General features: G+C 36.7%; 1 protein-coding gene across 1 annotated transcript in view; it reads left to right on the forward strand.

Annotated features, from left to right (window-relative positions):
- The window catches only part of Ubxn4 (UBX domain protein 4), a 55873-nt gene that overhangs the window by 36264 nt on the left and 3217 nt on the right, over window positions 1–16392 (forward strand). The window contains exons 8-13 of the mRNA XM_010606152.2: window positions 5023–5077; window positions 5952–6116; window positions 7606–7733; window positions 10633–10735; window positions 12872–13003; window positions 14339–14541. Coding sequence (XP_010604454.2) covers window positions 5023–5077; window positions 5952–6116; window positions 7606–7733; window positions 10633–10735; window positions 12872–13003; window positions 14339–14541 — 786 coding nt within the window. The remainder of the gene's footprint in view (window positions 1–5022; window positions 5078–5951; window positions 6117–7605; window positions 7734–10632; window positions 10736–12871; window positions 13004–14338; window positions 14542–16392) is intronic.

The following is a 16392-nucleotide window of genomic DNA, read 5'->3' on the forward strand; positions in this document are numbered from 1 at the left end:
AAGTTTGACATACTAGGTAAGCAACAAAATGATCTGCTACTGCAGCAAGCTTACTGCCAAACAGGATGCAGGGTTTTTGGGGGCTTTGTCCAAGCACAGGTACAAACTGGTGTTAAGGCTCAAGATGGAGTTGGGTTGGCCAGTTTCAGGTAGCTTTATTGCTAGTGTTTAGAACCCTTAGGAAATGACTAATTCTCAGAGATATCTTCTGAGAATAGCTGGCTTTTGGATGTTGGGTCTTTTGAAAGACCCTACCTCTTCAATTTACTGGAGAGGAGAAGTTACTGCCTATTTGGCCTAGCCCCTGGTTCTTTGGCACTGGCCTGTAATATTGGTTATGACCTTTAAATAGTGTCAGTCTTGGCATACCAAGAAGAACAAGTGGTTAGTACAATTATGTTACATTGGCTAAAGTACTACATTGAGCAGTGACAGTGGCATCAAACAGACTAGAGAATGGCAAACTGTGGTAACTTAATTTGCCACTTTTAACCACATGAACTAAATTTGTGGTTATATAACAAAATCTAAAACAAACCAGAAAACTGTATACAATAAATATGCCCTTTATATGACAATTTTGCCCTCAGGAGAAAATTTAAAGAGGGTTGGGGGTGAATAAAAGAAAAACAATAGAAAGGGATTAGAAGCAAAGCTGGAAGATGAATTAAAATTACTAGAACTTTGGGAAACTGGTGAAGAAGACAGAAGAAGAAAACTAAAAACACAACAGAACAACAACAATAAAAATAGAAATAATGTTTGCACTCATGAACAAGAACAAACAAGAAAAAATTGAAAGCAAACAAACAAAAATAACCACTTAAGGGGATATCTCTGCTGTCACTTGGATAGACTAGACAGATAGAGACCATATCCAAGTTGATACCAGCAAGCAAGCCCTAGCTTTACAGTGGGATAGTGGATAATCCTAGCAAGCCTGCAGCTTTTTAGTTCCCCAGAAATTCAGGTTGGTTTCTGATTGTGAGGCTGAAACTGGATGGGTTGAATCTGCAATACTGTGTGTGTGTCTCTTGCTGATTTGAACTCAGTTCCACCTCACCCTGACACGAGCCACCAAATGGAGCCAACACACAGCTGCTCTGAATTCTGAGCTCAGCCCCACTCCAAGTTGGCTACCAGTCAGTTGCCCTCGTCTGGGCAATATCTGAACCTGAATAACTCAATAAACACTGCAGTTCCGCTGCATCCACTGTTTCATTCCACTGGTGCAGTCAGTGTGTGTCTGGGGTTGCCTGAAGTCACCATGCTTCTGCAGATTCAGTGTGCCTCTTCCTCAAAGTGAGTCAGAGCTCAGGGAGAAAGTGCCCTCGTCACCTCCTCCTTCTGTGTTGAAGTCTCTCATCATCTCCCTGTGGGCTTCAGTTCTCATTTCACATCCTTGCCAGGGACCCACTTTTCCTCTCCTCTTCCACACATTGCTTTATTTCAGTGTCTGGCTAACAAATCTTAGAAAGGCAATTTATTTCTGTGCTATTCACTCCAGCATCTTACTGGAAGTCCAAGATTTTTGTTTTTGTTTTTGTTTTGGTACTTGGGATCGAACTTGGGTCCTTGTGCTTGCGAGGCAGGTGGCAGAACCACTGAGCTAAATCCCCAGCCCTCTGAGTTTCTATTTTTAAAACTAAAATGTATAGTGTACTTTGTTTTGTTTAACTTTTTGAGTTTTTATTATTTCTGCTTTATTAAAGTTAACCTGAAATATGAATTCATATGAAAACATCTGAGAAAGATACAGTATCCCTTAATTCGTTTTTTTTTTTTTAATTCAGAAAAGTGTCAAACCTCAAAGTTTAAAAAATGATGTTGCAGACGGGTGTGGTGGCACACACCTGTAACTCCAGCACTTGGGAGGCTGAGGCAGGAGGATCACTGTGAGTTCAAGACCAGTCTGGGCTACATAGTGAGTTCCAAGTCAGTCTAAACTACAGAGTGAGACCCTGTCTCAAAAAAAAAATTTTTTTTTAAATGATGTTGCTACTTTTTCTGATTTGTTTGAAAGTTTTAGACATAATTTCACTTTACCAGTGACCATTTCAACATGTATCTCCTAAGAATAAGGAGCAGCCCAGGATCTGTTAACTCTGAGCAGGATTTCTAATTTAGGCCATGACAGGGTTTCTGTGCTCATACACTGAAGCCTTATCCTTTTCCAGTGCCCAGGCAGGCAACATGGCTTTTAAGAAGTATATACCCAGATGGTAGTAGAGCAGTTGCCTAACATGAGTGAGACCCTGGGTTCAGTCCCTGCAGCACTGTTAAAAAAAGAAAGAAAGAAAAAGTATACCAAACTGGCAGACTGGCTATGGTGGTGCATACCGGTAACCTCAGCTACTCAGAAGGCCGTGCCAAAAGAATGGCAAATTGGGCAATTTAGCAAGGTTCTGTCTCAAAAAACCAAAAAGAGGTAGTTCAGTGGTAGGGCGCTCTGAGTTCAATCCTCAGTACCAAGGTGTGGAACAAGTACATACCCAAATACAAAAGTGATGAAACAATTTGTCTTCTTAGTTTAGTGCAGTGTGGTTTTTCATCCAGATTAAAATAAAATTACATCTGTTTTTCTCAAAAAATTCTACATGTGGTATAGAATTGAATAAAGACATTTTCAGATACTAGCACAATACTGTTCTCACACTCGAGATTATACAATAAGATGAATATGTGGTCAGTATTTCAAATTTCCCCAATTATCCCAGTAATATCTTTTTTTTAAAAAGTCCCCTGATTTAGATTCAATCAGGGATTGTTCATTGCATTTAATTTAATCTTGTTTGAACCCAAAACACTTCCCTTGTTTTTGTTGGCATTTTTCAATGTTGGCATTCTTGGCATTTTCAGGCTAGTTGTTTCTAGAATGTCCCATGATCCTAATTCTATCATTATTAGATTTAGGTTAAACTTTCACTAAAAGCATTTCTTAGATAATGGTTTGTCCTTATCATCACTCATATCAGGGGACAACTAACTTAAGATATACACATTATTGGTGATGTTAAGTTTAATCATTTCGTTTATGATATCTCTTAGATCTCTCCATTATAAAGGTATCCCTTTTCCTAACAAATAAATTATGGGGTGATTCTTTGAAACAGTATCCTGTATTTCAGAAGTATTCCTTCAGTGATTTTGACATTCATTGGTTATTTGCTCATTTATTTCATTGGTGGTTAAAAACCTTTTCCCTTCCCAATTTTATTTCATCTAAACCCATTAGTTGATATTCTTCTATAAAGAAGTGCTGTGATCCATCTCCCTGCTTTCTGCCTGCCCTGCTTTTCCTCAGTATACATATTGTTGAACACCATTGCCAGATTAAGAAATTAAAAAAAAATTTTTTTTGAAGTGCTGTGGGGATATACTTCACTCCAAAGGCCCCATGCTCAATTTCCAGAACCAATCTTCACAAAACCAAAACCAGAACTTCCTAATGCGCCTTATTGATAGGACTTCCTTCCCTAAGGTACCCATTATACTGATCTAACACTCTGGATTAATTTTGCCTGTACTCTTTTTGCATTTAGTTCCTTTGTTCAGCAGTGTATTTGTGAGGCTCATCTGTGATATTACATGTGGCAGTGGTGTAGTTTTCATTGCTGTACAGAAATTTTATTCAACTATACCATGACTGTTTATCCAATTTATTATGGATGAGTACAGTATTTGGATTTTTTTTCCTTGTTTGTTTGGGACTATATGTGCTATTATGAAGAATATTGTTATACATGTCTTGGTGAATATGTGTGTATATTTCTTCTGGGCATGTAGATGTAAGAATGGTAATTTCTGGGATTATAAATACTGATCAGACAGTTTACAGAAATAGTTGTGATGATTTATAATCCTCCCTAGCAATTAAGATATTTTAGGATCATATTTTTTTTCCTATAGTGTGTTGTAATCCATTGTTCTTACTTTTTTTGACGTAGAGATTGTCCCAAATTTGGCCAGTGAAATCCCATTCATATTGGGTTTTTGACACGTCCCTTTCATATATTTTGATGTATCCTTTTCATTTTGTTGAGTATTCCTTTGATGGTTGGCACAAGTCATATAGCTGAAGGTTTTTTTGTTTTTGGTTTTTGTTTTGTTTTTCCACCCAGGATTGAACTGAGGACCTTGTGAATGCGAGGCAGCCTCTGTGCTGCTCAGCTAAATCCCTGGCCCTTAGCTGAGTTTTTAACTAAGGCACATACCTACATAATCCAAAATCTTTGAAAGCAAATACAGTTAATTTTTTTCTTTTTTTGGTTCCAGGGATTGAACTCAGGTCTTTCTGCTTGCAAGTCTTGTAGCAGAACCACTGAGCTAAATCCCCGGCCCTACATTTAATTTTTTTAAAATATGGACATAATTCACATCATAAAATTCAAATTTGTATTCATTGTTGTTATATTTTCAAGGTTGTACAACCATCACTGTTCTCTAATCTCGGTATTAAAGTGTTTTGCTTTTAGTCCGACCAATTTTGTGCCATGTTCTTACATATTAAGAGGTTAGAATGTGTACTAGTCATTGACATATATTTGTTTGAAAATGTATTTGTGGGTTTTTTTGTTTTGTTTTGTTTTGTTTTTTGGTACCAGGGATTGAACTCGGTTCCTTGCGTGTATTTGTGTATTTTTTAAAAAATTACACACACACACACACAAATTACACACAAAAGGGGCTCTACTAGTAAGCAGGAAATAAGTTGCTTAGAGTGGGAGGTAGGCTTCTGATGGGTTCCAAATCTACTCATATTTTTGTAGTTAGGGACCAAGCAGATAAAATTGTTATTATATGGCTTTTCTTTTTAGGTTTTCTATTTCTGGTTCAATTGTTTTAGCTAAACACTTGTAAGTCTCTTAAATATGTTTTCATTTAAAATGATACGCCTCAGGGGCCAGGGATTTGGCTCAGTGGCACTGCGCCTGCCTCACAAGTGCAAGGTCATCCTGAGTTTGATCCCTGGTAACAACAACAACAAAAAATGATATGCCTCAGTATATTTTTTTTAAACAGACTGACAAAAAAACTTGAAGAAAGGAGAGAAGAGAAAAGGAAAGAAGAAGAACAGGTAAAGTTCATGCATGTAACATTTTTATCTCCCTCTTAAGTAGGGAACTTTTTATTGTTTTGTTCAGTTTGACTGACTTGCAATGACTTCCTAGTTTGATAAAGTAGTAATATTGTAGTAAAGGGAATTACTTATTTTCTACACTCGGATCATAGTTTATACTTTGTTTTTTGGGGTTTTTTAAAGTCAAATTGACAAATATTTTTTCAGTAATGAGTCTTTTACATTAAGTATAAAAAGGACTTGAACTAAAATTATTTGATTTGAGACAAAAGATCAAGCTTATTAATTCCCTTTAGTGACAAAGAAATCTGTAATTATTCTCAAACTGAGTATGGTGGCACATGCCTGTAATCCCATCATTCCAGAGATTGAGGCAGGAGGAATGCTATGAGTTCCAGGCCCCCCTGGATTAAGTAGCCAGTTCAGGACCAGCCTGAACTACTACGTAGTGTGACCATTCCTCCGAAATTAAAAAGACATGTAGATATTCTGCTAAATTTTTCTGGTCGTGTTGCTGCGTTCTAGTGCACCCTTCATTTTTCTCACTGAATATACCTCACTGCATCATTTCCTTGGAGCTCTAATATACATAGGTTATTATTTCTTTCAAGTCCTATCCCAGGAGGGTAGCATATTTGTCCTAGAAAAAAGACCTATAATTCTGCTTGTCTTCAGATTAGTTGGTTGTTGTAGTCTGAAAACATTTTAAAAGATGGATAGACATTGTCCATTAATTATGCTGTGAAGTTTTTTGAAGTTCTAATGTTTTAACTGCACCCTATAGCCAGCTTTCTGTACATTCAAAAAATACCAGAGGCAGATTATCAGCTTTTGTTTTCGGTTCATAAAACTTATTTTCTCTTTGATTCAGAGAGAAATTAAGAAGGAAATTGAAAGGAGAAAAACTGGAAAAGAAATGTTGGACTATAAAAGAAAACAAGAAGAAGAATTAACAAAAAGAATGTTGGAAGAAAGAAACAGAGAAAAGGCAGAAGATAGGGCAGCTCGAGAACGGATAAAACAGCAAATTGCATTGGTAAACTTTTGTTTTTTGACTCCATGACATTTGTGAAATTTTTTTTTCCCATGCACAGTGGCTTTGGGTTAAAACCAGAGAGTGCACACAAAACTAGGTCTTAGTGACTCACAGTACCAATCCTGAGTTTGCCTTTATTAGAAATTATATATTGAGTTAAAATAGTAAAGAATAAAATGAGAAGATTTTTCCTGAGTTATTTTTCTCCATGTTTTGTTATGAATTTGTCAGTAAAGACAGCTTTTCAAGATTGCCTAGAAACAAGCTAAGAATTGATTATGTGATTATATAGCCATTTCTAGTCAAAAACATTGGGGGAGCATTCATAGAATTTAGGCATATCACATAGCTTCAGATGGTTTTGTAACAATTGCTCTTATTTATTTAATTTTTTTGGTACAAGGGATTGAACTCAGGACCTTACTCTTGAGAAGCAGGTGGCAGAACCACTGAGCTAAATCCCTGGCCAGCAGCTGCTTTTATTTTTTTTAATTTGTTTATTTTTTCCTCATTGAGTTTATTGGTACATTTTAGGGATACAGTACAGTTACATTCATTATTGGGATCTTGTACCTTTACATGACAGGTCTTGGTTCTCATTTTTTCCCCTTGTCCCTGCCCTCCCTTCACCCCCTCCTCTCCTCCCCATTTACAGACACTTTATTTCCATTTTCTCATATTTTTTTGTTTTCCCTTATTACCTTTCCCTTACCCTTCCCACTTCCCCTACATCTCTAGCCCTTTTCTTCCTATTTCACACTGTTAATTATCCCATTAGGATCTTATGTGCTATTACAGTTTTTCACACCAGAGAAACTATTCAGTATTTACACATGTGTGACTTATTTATTTCACTGAGGAGTATATCCTCAATATGTATCCATTTTCCTATGAATGAATCTAATTTCTCGTTCTTTATGGCGGAGTAGTATTCCATTTTATAGAAAAACACATCTTCTTTATCCAGTTTCCAATGGATGGGCAAATGGGCTGTTTCCAAGTTTTAGCTATTACAAACTGTGCCGCTATAAACATAGGTGCGCATATATCACTGTGAGCAATTGCTTTTAGAATACAGCACTTGAAATATATATATAAAGTCTACACCTACCATAAAATTGATTATTATTTGATCGTTCAACAAATTTTTTTTTTTTTTTTTTGGTACTGGGGATCGAACTCGGGTCTTTGCACTTGCAAGGCAGGCAGCAGAACCACTGAGCTAAAACCCTGGTCCCCATCAACAAATATTTGTTGAGCATCTACTGTGTGCTAGACCTTGTCCCAGGCCCTAGAGATACAGTAGTGAATGAATTTATTTCCTTGTTTTTCTAATAATAACTGTGGTTCCTGACACAGTTGATTAAAATTAATATCAGATCAAGGATGACTAAAGTTAACATGGCTTGAAGGGATTTCTGGTGTTGAAAGTGTATGAATAGATCATTCTGCAGTGAAATAATAATACTGTCTAATATTTTAATAAAAGGATCGTGCAGAGAGAGCGGCTCGTTTTGCAAAGACAAAGGAAGAAGTAGAGGCTGCTAAAGCTGCTGCCTTGCTGGCCAAACAGGCAGAAACGGAAGGCAAGAGGGAATCATATGCACGAGAAAGAAGGTACTGATGTATTTTATACTGCAACATCTATATGCAAATGGGGTCTGGTTGATATTTAGCTATATTGTGATATCAGACACAACAGTATTACTTTGGTAATCAGAAAGATGACTTTTTTTTTTGTTTTTGGTACCAGGGATTGAACTCGGGCCTTATACTTGCCAGGCAGAAAGATTACTTTTAAAAACAGTATAGGGCCATGGATTTAGCTCAAGTGGTGCTGCTGCCTGCCTCACAAGCACAAGGTCCTGAATTCAATCTCCAGTACCAAAAAATAATAAAAACAGTATTTTGAGCCAGGTGTGGGTGGTGCATGCCTATAATCCTAGCACTCTGGGAGGCTAAGGCAGCAGGATTGCCTTGAGTTTGAAGCCATCTGGACCAATTTAGAGATTTAGCAAGACCCTGTCTCAAAATTTTAAAAGGGTAGGAAATGTAGCTAATACAAAAGTGCTGTGTTCATTCCCCAGTACCAGGAAAAAAATTTTTTTTCCCAGTGGAGCTTGATGTTGCACTCATTTTTTGATTTTTTTGTTTTTCTTTTTGTAACAGGAATCAAACTCAGGACGCTGTGCTTGCAAGGCAGGTGGTGGCACCACTGAGCTAAACCCTTGGCCCTATGCACTCCTATAATTAATCCCATCTTCTGAAGAGGCTAAAGCTAGAGGATTGACATTTCTAGGCCAGCCTTCACCTAGCAAGACCCTGTCTCCAAAAAAAAAAAAAAAATTTGCCAGGCATGGTTGCACAGGTCTATAATCCCAGCATTCGTGAGGCTGAGGCAGGAGGTTCACTGTGAGTTCAAGACCAGCCTGGGCTACATAGTGAGTTCCAGGTCAGTCTCAACTACATAGTGAGACCTTGTCTCAGAAAACCAAGGAAAAAAAAAAGGACCATATATAGATAGATAGTAAATTTTTTTTTGTTTTTTTGAAGACACAAAACTTAATAGAAATTTTGTTTGTTGTTCTTACATTCTCAGTGTGAGAGATAATACATTTTTAAAAAGAGGAAAAGGTGGTGGTGCTGAAGCTGTAGCTTAGTGGCAGAGTGCTTGCCTAGCAATCTCTTCAGCTTGGTCCCATAAATAATGGTCTTTCTACAAAGCAATAATGACAAAGACATTGTCTTGCTTCCCTAAGGATGGACATAGCAGTCACTGTAGTAGAGTTGAGTTTCTAGAAATTGCATTTATGATTATTTCTGAAAAGAATACCAAAAACATTCAGTGGGGAGAATAATGTTTTCAAGTCTTATGCTTGAACAACTGGTTATCGAAATGCAATAAAATGCATTTGTACTTTTATCTCTCACCATATAAAATGTCCATTCAAAATGGGTCATCTACCTAAATGTAAAGCTATGTAAAATATAAATTTTGGGAGGGGGTAATAAATTTTTGTGATCTTGGAGTAGGCAGTGGATTCTTAGACATAGTGCCAAAGGCATATGCAGTAAATGAAAAAGATTAGACTTCATAAAAATTTTAAATAGTTTTGTTTTACAAACTGAAAAGATAATACATAAAATTGGAGAAATTTGCAAACTGTACTTAATAAAGGACTTGTATCCAGAATGTGAAAACTCATAACTCAACAATAAAATGACAACCCTTTTCTAATATGGAAAAAGGATTTAAATAGGCATTTTTCCAGAGAAGAAATACAAATGGCCAATACACATGTGAAAAGATGCTCCGTGTCATTAGTCATTAGGGAGCACAAAACTACAATAAGGGACTAGAGGTGCAGCCTAGAGTTAGAACACTTGCCTAGCCTACCCAAGGCCCTAGTTTGATCCCTTACACAGCAAGAAGCAAAAACAAAAGCATACATACCCCACAATAAGATAATATTACACTTCCATCAAAATGCCTAAACTTGCTGGGTGTGGTGGCACATGCTTGTAATCCTAGCACTGAGAGGCTGGGCTAGAAGATTGCTGTGAGTTGGAGGCTAGCCTGAGGTACATAGTGAGTTCAAGGACTACATAGCAAGACCCTATCTCAAAAAATGAAAAAAGAATGCCTAAACTTAAATAATAACAAGTGTTGGTGAGGATGTAGAGCGAATTTGGAACTTTCCTATATTAACATTGGGATTATGCCAGGCATGGTGGTGCACACCTATAACCCAGCACTCAGGAGGCTGAGGCAGGAGGATTGCTGCGAGTTCGAGACTAGCCTGGGCTACATAGTGAGTTCCACAGCAGTCTGAGCTACATAGTGAGACCCTGTCTCAAAAACCCCCCCCCAAAAATTGGAATTATAAAATGGTTAAAAAGGTATATCTGGCAGTTCCTCAAAATATTAGATGTACCATATCTCTGTAAAAGCAAATTTTTTTTTTTTTTTTTTTTTTTTTTTTTTTTTTTTTCTTGTACCGGGGATCAAATTCAGGACCTTACACTTGGGAGGCAGGTGGTGGAACCACTGAACTAAATCTCCAGCCCTGTAGCAATCACTCTTAAGTATATACCCAAGAGAATTGAAAACATATTCACACCAAAACCTGTGCACATGAATATTCTTAGCATTATTCATAATTTCCACATTAAAAATGTGGCAGTAACATAAATGGCCATGAAATGAATAATGGATAACAAAATCTAATATACAACTGTAATACTCAGCAGTAAAGGGAAATAAAGAACTAATACATGTGTAAATGAACTTTGAAAACAGTGCTACATAAAACAAACCAGGTACCAAAGATCATATATTGTATGATTCTTTTATGTGAAATGTCCAAAAGAGGCAAATCCATGCAGATAATAGATTAATGGTTACCAGAGATTAGGGAAGAAGAATAGTGATTACTAATGGGTTCCTTTTTGAGATGATAAAATATTCTGGAAATAGTGGTAAAGGTTATTCAACTTTAATTTTCTTTTTTTATAGCACTGTTGCAAGAATTCAATTCCGTCTGCCTGATGGTTCTTCCTTTACAAATCAATTTCCTTCTGATGCTCCTCTAGAAGAAGCAAGGCAGTTTGCCATACAGGTGAATTTATGTCTTGAGTTATAGTAAAAATGGCTATATGAGTTATTAAAATGTAGAAGGGGAAAATTTAAAGCAGAACCTGATGAACATGAGTAAATCATGAATTTACCTTTGAAATGTGGTACTACTGAAAATCTGTATGGACTATTACTGTTTTGTTTGTTTGTTTGTGTTTTGGTACTGGGGATCAAACTTGGGACCTCGCACTTGTGAGGCAGCTGGCAGAAATACTGAGCTAACTCCCTGGCGGGATATTACATTTTATATCTTAGAAAATAAGATATGAGTAGTTTCCAGGTTTTTTTTTTTTTTTTTTTTAATTGTCTGGTTCCTTACTTCACATACATTCTGGGCATAAAATGTCTTTTAGGATCCAGGTTTATTATATATGCTAATATTTTTCTCAATATGTTCCTTTATATGACTACAAGGTTAAAACTAGGTTCATGTCTTTCCACCAGCCCTCTTTTCCCCATTTAGTATTTTCTATCACTTACTGGCCCCAAGAGGATACTGTAAAATCTGTGATCCTGCCCTCTTGAGCAGGGTTGGACAGTATGAAAACTTAATATGAAAATTCTTGTACCATAAACTGTATAGTAAAACCAACTCCAAATAGGCATGTCTGTCTGTCTGCTGTCTTTTTTTGGCGGGGGGGCACTGGGGATTGACATCAGGACCTTGCACTTGCAAGGCAGGCAGCAGAACCACTGAGCTAAATCCCCGGCATGTCATTCTTTCTTTGTCTTGGAGCCTACCACATAGTGTCTCCTACCCTGAGTTATACTGCTTCTACTGAGAAAAAGAGATTGTGTCCTATTAAAACTCTGCTCCAATACAATGACTGTATTTTATTTTATTTATATATGTATTATTTTTGTACTGGGAATTGAACTTGGGACCTTGCACTTGCAAGGCAGGCTCGGTGCCACTGAGGTAAATCTCCAGCCCAGTGACTGTATTTTATATTCTTGTATGTCCTTATGTTAAAGTAGAGAACAGTGAGGGTTGTCTGCGATGTACAGTTAAAAATTAGTCTTTTTTGGACTCTTCTAGGGAAAAATAAGCATTTGTTTTAAGATTTTGACAAGTGTAGTGATTTAATGTTGTGAAGGTGATTGGGTGTACCCCGGTGTAAGTTCCTGGATCTGCGATTATGGTATAAGTTGATTATGGACGTTGATACAAGGAAGCAGCCAAAATTCTTGAAGTTATTCACAGGTATACCTCAGAGATATTACAGGGTTCCACACCACTGCAATCAAGCTAGTCATACAAATTTTTTAGTTTGCTAGTGAATATAAAGTTATTTTTATGCTATATTGTAGTCTTGTGAAATATGCAGGCATGTTATATCTTTTTTAAAAAGTACATATGTAAAAAAACGAAAGTAACAGGCATAAGCACACATTATCAAATGGTGACATCAGACTTACTCAATTCAGGATTGCCAAACTTTCAGTTTATTTAAAAAAAAAAAAAGTCTGTGCAAAGCACATTATAACAAACTGCAATAAAATGAGACACACCTGTGCATAAGGGAGATACTGGTATTTCCAGATTTTTAATAGGACATATCAGTAGTCCATAATGTAGCTGGGTGTGGTGGCATCCTGTAATCTCAGCAGTTGAGAGGCTGAGGTGGGAAGATTGCCACAAGTTCGAGGCCAGATTGTTCTATCTAGTGAGTTCAAGGGCAGCCTGAACTACACAATGGAAACTCTGTCTCAAAACAATCCATAATGTATATTTATGAAATGTTAACATATGTTTGCCAAGTATTAGTGAAAGCTAATGAATAACTGAAGCCACACATAAAGGAGATATACAACTGTCCCTTTTTGCAGTGCTGGGGAGAAACCCATGGCCTTGTACATGCTACAACTGCTCAGGTGCCTCACTGAGCCATACACCAGCCTATAATTGTCATTTTTAGTCAGATTATTTATCTAGTTTTTGCAACTGTTCTTGGCTATTTTTTGGTCATCTCTCAGTTGTAGATGCTTTTTTTAATAAGTAACCTTTGAATTAAGACAATTTTAATTAAAGCAGCCGTTTTGAATGCATGTGAATAATGTGGTATTTTGTTTTAAAAGGCACCTTTGTAATGTTTTTAAACTTACTGTTATGTTACAGACTGTTGGCAGTACTTACGGTAATTTTTCATTAGCAACCATGTTTCCCAGGAGGGAATTTACCAAAGAAGATTATAAAAAGAAATTACTAGATTTGGAACTTGCTCCAAGTGCTTCAGTGGTGCTGTTACCAGTACGTATATACACATTTTTTCTCTTACACTTCTCTGTTTTATTTTTGGTCACTTCTTATATTAGCAGAAGGGAAAGGCAACTGTCCTTGGGGTAATTAAAATCCAAATTATCCAAAAAATAGATAAATTTGTGTGCAATTATCCTGTGCTTTTTGTATTTTTATTGCACATATTCTTGTGAGGTACCAGTATAATTTTCAGCTTTTTCCTCGCCTATTTTTATTTATAAAAAGTGACTAAAGAAAATAAAAAAACAAAAGCCAAATGTGGTTGTATACTCTGGGAGGCTGAGGCAGGAGGATCACAAGTTCAAGCCCAGCCTAAGGAACTTAGTGGTTTATTGAGATCCTGTCTCAAAATTTAAAAAAAGAAAATAAATATGGAGAAGGCCAAGAATAATGGTGCATCCCTGTAATCTCAGCACTCGGGAGGCTGAAGCAGGAGGATTACTGTGAGTTTGCGGGCAGCCTGGGCTACATAGTGAGGTCAAGGCTAACCTGACCTTGTCTCAAAAAATGAAAAAAACAAACCAAATTTTAAAAATATGGAGTATCTGTCTAATATACAGACTTAATGTCTTTTAAGTAAAACTCTGTTTTTTACCATATCTTTAAAAAACATTAATATAAAAATAACAAAATGTCAAATATATTATCCTGTTTGATCCTTACAACAATATTTTAATCTCTGATGAAAAAAGGATGCTCAGAAAGCTTAAGTGATACCAAAGTCCCAGGTGACATAGCTGGAATGAGATCCTAGGTCTTCTGTGTCCTGATTAGTGTAGTTTCCTTTATTCTAGGACCACACACACACACACACACACACACACCTCCCAACTAAAACAGTCCTTCATGAATCAGAATTTCATTTTTGTTTATTGAGTTTTGAAACATTTTTTGTCCATAAGACAGTTTATTTCACCATTGAGAACTGGTTCTTAATTTGTATAAGTACTCTTAAAAATCAGAGCTCCAAGCTGGGGGTGGTGGCGCACACCTGTAATCTTAGGTAGGAGACTACAGCCTCACTTGGGAGACTGAGGCAGGAGGATTGCCATGAGTTCAAGATCAGCCTAAGCTACATAGTGAGTTCAAGGTCAGCCTGAACTATATAGTGAGACCTTATCTGAAAAAAACACCAAAAAACAGAGCCCAAGAGTTCCCAGAAGTTTATATATACTTGAAAAGAGCAAAAGTGGTAATTTTACTTTCTTGCAGCAAACCAAAATCCATAAGATCTCATTTTCCAAATAAAAGATGCAGCTAGAACCTTCAGTGATGTGATTCTGCTGATACAATCTTTACCTAGGTTTGCTATTTTAAAATTTCTAGGCAGGAAGACCAGCTACATCCATTGTACATTCTTCCAGCGGAGATATTTGGACATTGTTGGGGACAGTACTTTATCCATTTCTTGCCATCTGGAGATTGATTAGCAACTTCTTATTTAGTACTCCTCCTCCTACACAGACTTCAGTGCGAACACCATCACCAGAACCTTCAAACCCTGCATCATCTAGCAAATCAGAAAAAAGGTATATGTCTGTTTTCTCCATTTGTAGAATATAGCTCAGTACCTTTTCAAAACAAAGAATTGTATTAAGGGTACTTTACTTTCTTACTGGTATATTTGTCCGTCCCTGTGCCCCACCTTATGGTGGAGAGAAAAACATGTTCTGGAATTTTATATCATCCTAGAAGTTCACTACCTAAATTTTCTGAGTCAGCTTTCTGAAAATTAATGCATGGAAAACAACTTTTTTAGGTTTTTTCTTTTTTGGTACTGGGATCAAACTTGGGCCCTTGTGCTTGCGAGGCAGGCAGTGGAACCACTAAGCCAAATCCCCGGCCTGGAAAGCAACTTTTAAAAATTATTTCACTCATTGAATTCTCCTTATCCATAACTGTCAAGGCAGATCAGACACCAGCCCCATATGTAATATCTTTCTTGGTAACCATGTTTTGCCTAATAAGGTAATTCATTTCATTGCTCATAGACAGTTTGCATAATTTCTTTAGAGGAATATTGTGCTTTAGATCATTTGGATCCTGGTATGTCTTTGATCTGCTGGCTGACAGTCTTTTAGATTATTCAGAGGTGGATCAAACTGAGGAAATTAGACATTCCCTTAAAACCGAAGGCTCCATCTGAAAATTATGTTTATTTTTTATTTTTTTATTTTTTTCTTGGTATGGGGGATGGAACTCAGGACCTTAAGCCTTCTAGGCAGGCAGAGTGCCATCGGGCGAAATACCCGGCCCTGAAAATTACTTTAATTACTCTAAATCAAGAGGCCTTACTTTTATTGCAGATAGCAAAGGTTTAAATGGTAATACAGACAACATTGGAAATTTAAAGTCAAACTTTTTTTTTTTATTTTTTTTTTTTTTTTTTTTTTTTTTTTTTGATACTGGGGCTTGAACTCAGGACTTTGAGCCTGTGAGGCAGGCGAGCTGCCACTGAGATAAATCTCCAGTCCTTAAGTCATATCTCTTATTGGTAAGATTATACATATTTGAAACAAGTAAACAGGAAGCATTTTTCTGGAAGTTGAGATTATATCCCCTTCTAATAATTAGTACATTATACAGTGGCACCTTGGTTCATGAACTTCATTCTTTCCATGTTTCTGATTACAAACTGAATTGGATAAGAACCAAATCACATTTTCCCATTTTGGTTTGTGACCAGACTTGTGGAAAGAATTAAATTCCAAGTTTCCACTGTATATAGTACTTGCTTTTCAGTCTTGGGCCTTTAATAAGTATTTCTGATTTCAATCCTGTATTATGTATTAAAAATCCTTGCCTCTGTCTGCTGTCAGTATGGAGAGCCGTAGTCTTGCATTCCATTGGTTCTATAGATGAGTTATATAAATGCTATGACTAGACTGATTAACCTTTACTTGACTTATTTCTTGACTACTAGGAAGCAAAACTAGTTACATCTCTCTTACAATATGTAAGTCAAGGACATGGGGGAATTCTGTCTAGTTTTAGAATGGCATTTAGAGTAGGGCTTTTAGTATTGAACTTCAGAACTTTTTTTTTTTTTTTTTTTTTTTTTTTTTTTGCGACAGGGTCTCACTATGTAGTTGAGACTGACCTGGAACTCACTATGTAGCCCAGGCTGGTCTTGAACTCACAGTGCTTCTCCTGCCTCAGCCTCCCGAGTGCTGGGATTACAGGCATGTGTGACCATGCCTGGCTTAGAACTCTTATAGAAGCACTTAATACTGTAATAATTAATGTACGATAACTTGCTGTGTAGTGTTTTAAAACATTCAAATAATGGGAAGGGTCTTGAGACAAAGAATGTGTTGAAGATACATCTAAGGGTGAAGCTTTATTTTGTTGTTTTGCTCTCCCCCCCATAGTTATAAAAT

Source organism: Fukomys damarensis, unplaced genomic scaffold (assembly GCF_012274545.1).
Source record: "Fukomys damarensis isolate Sample0158 unplaced genomic scaffold, DMR_v1.0_HiC HiC_scaffold_29, whole genome shotgun sequence".
In the NCBI taxonomy this organism is placed as follows: domain Eukaryota; kingdom Metazoa; phylum Chordata; class Mammalia; order Rodentia; family Bathyergidae; genus Fukomys; species Fukomys damarensis.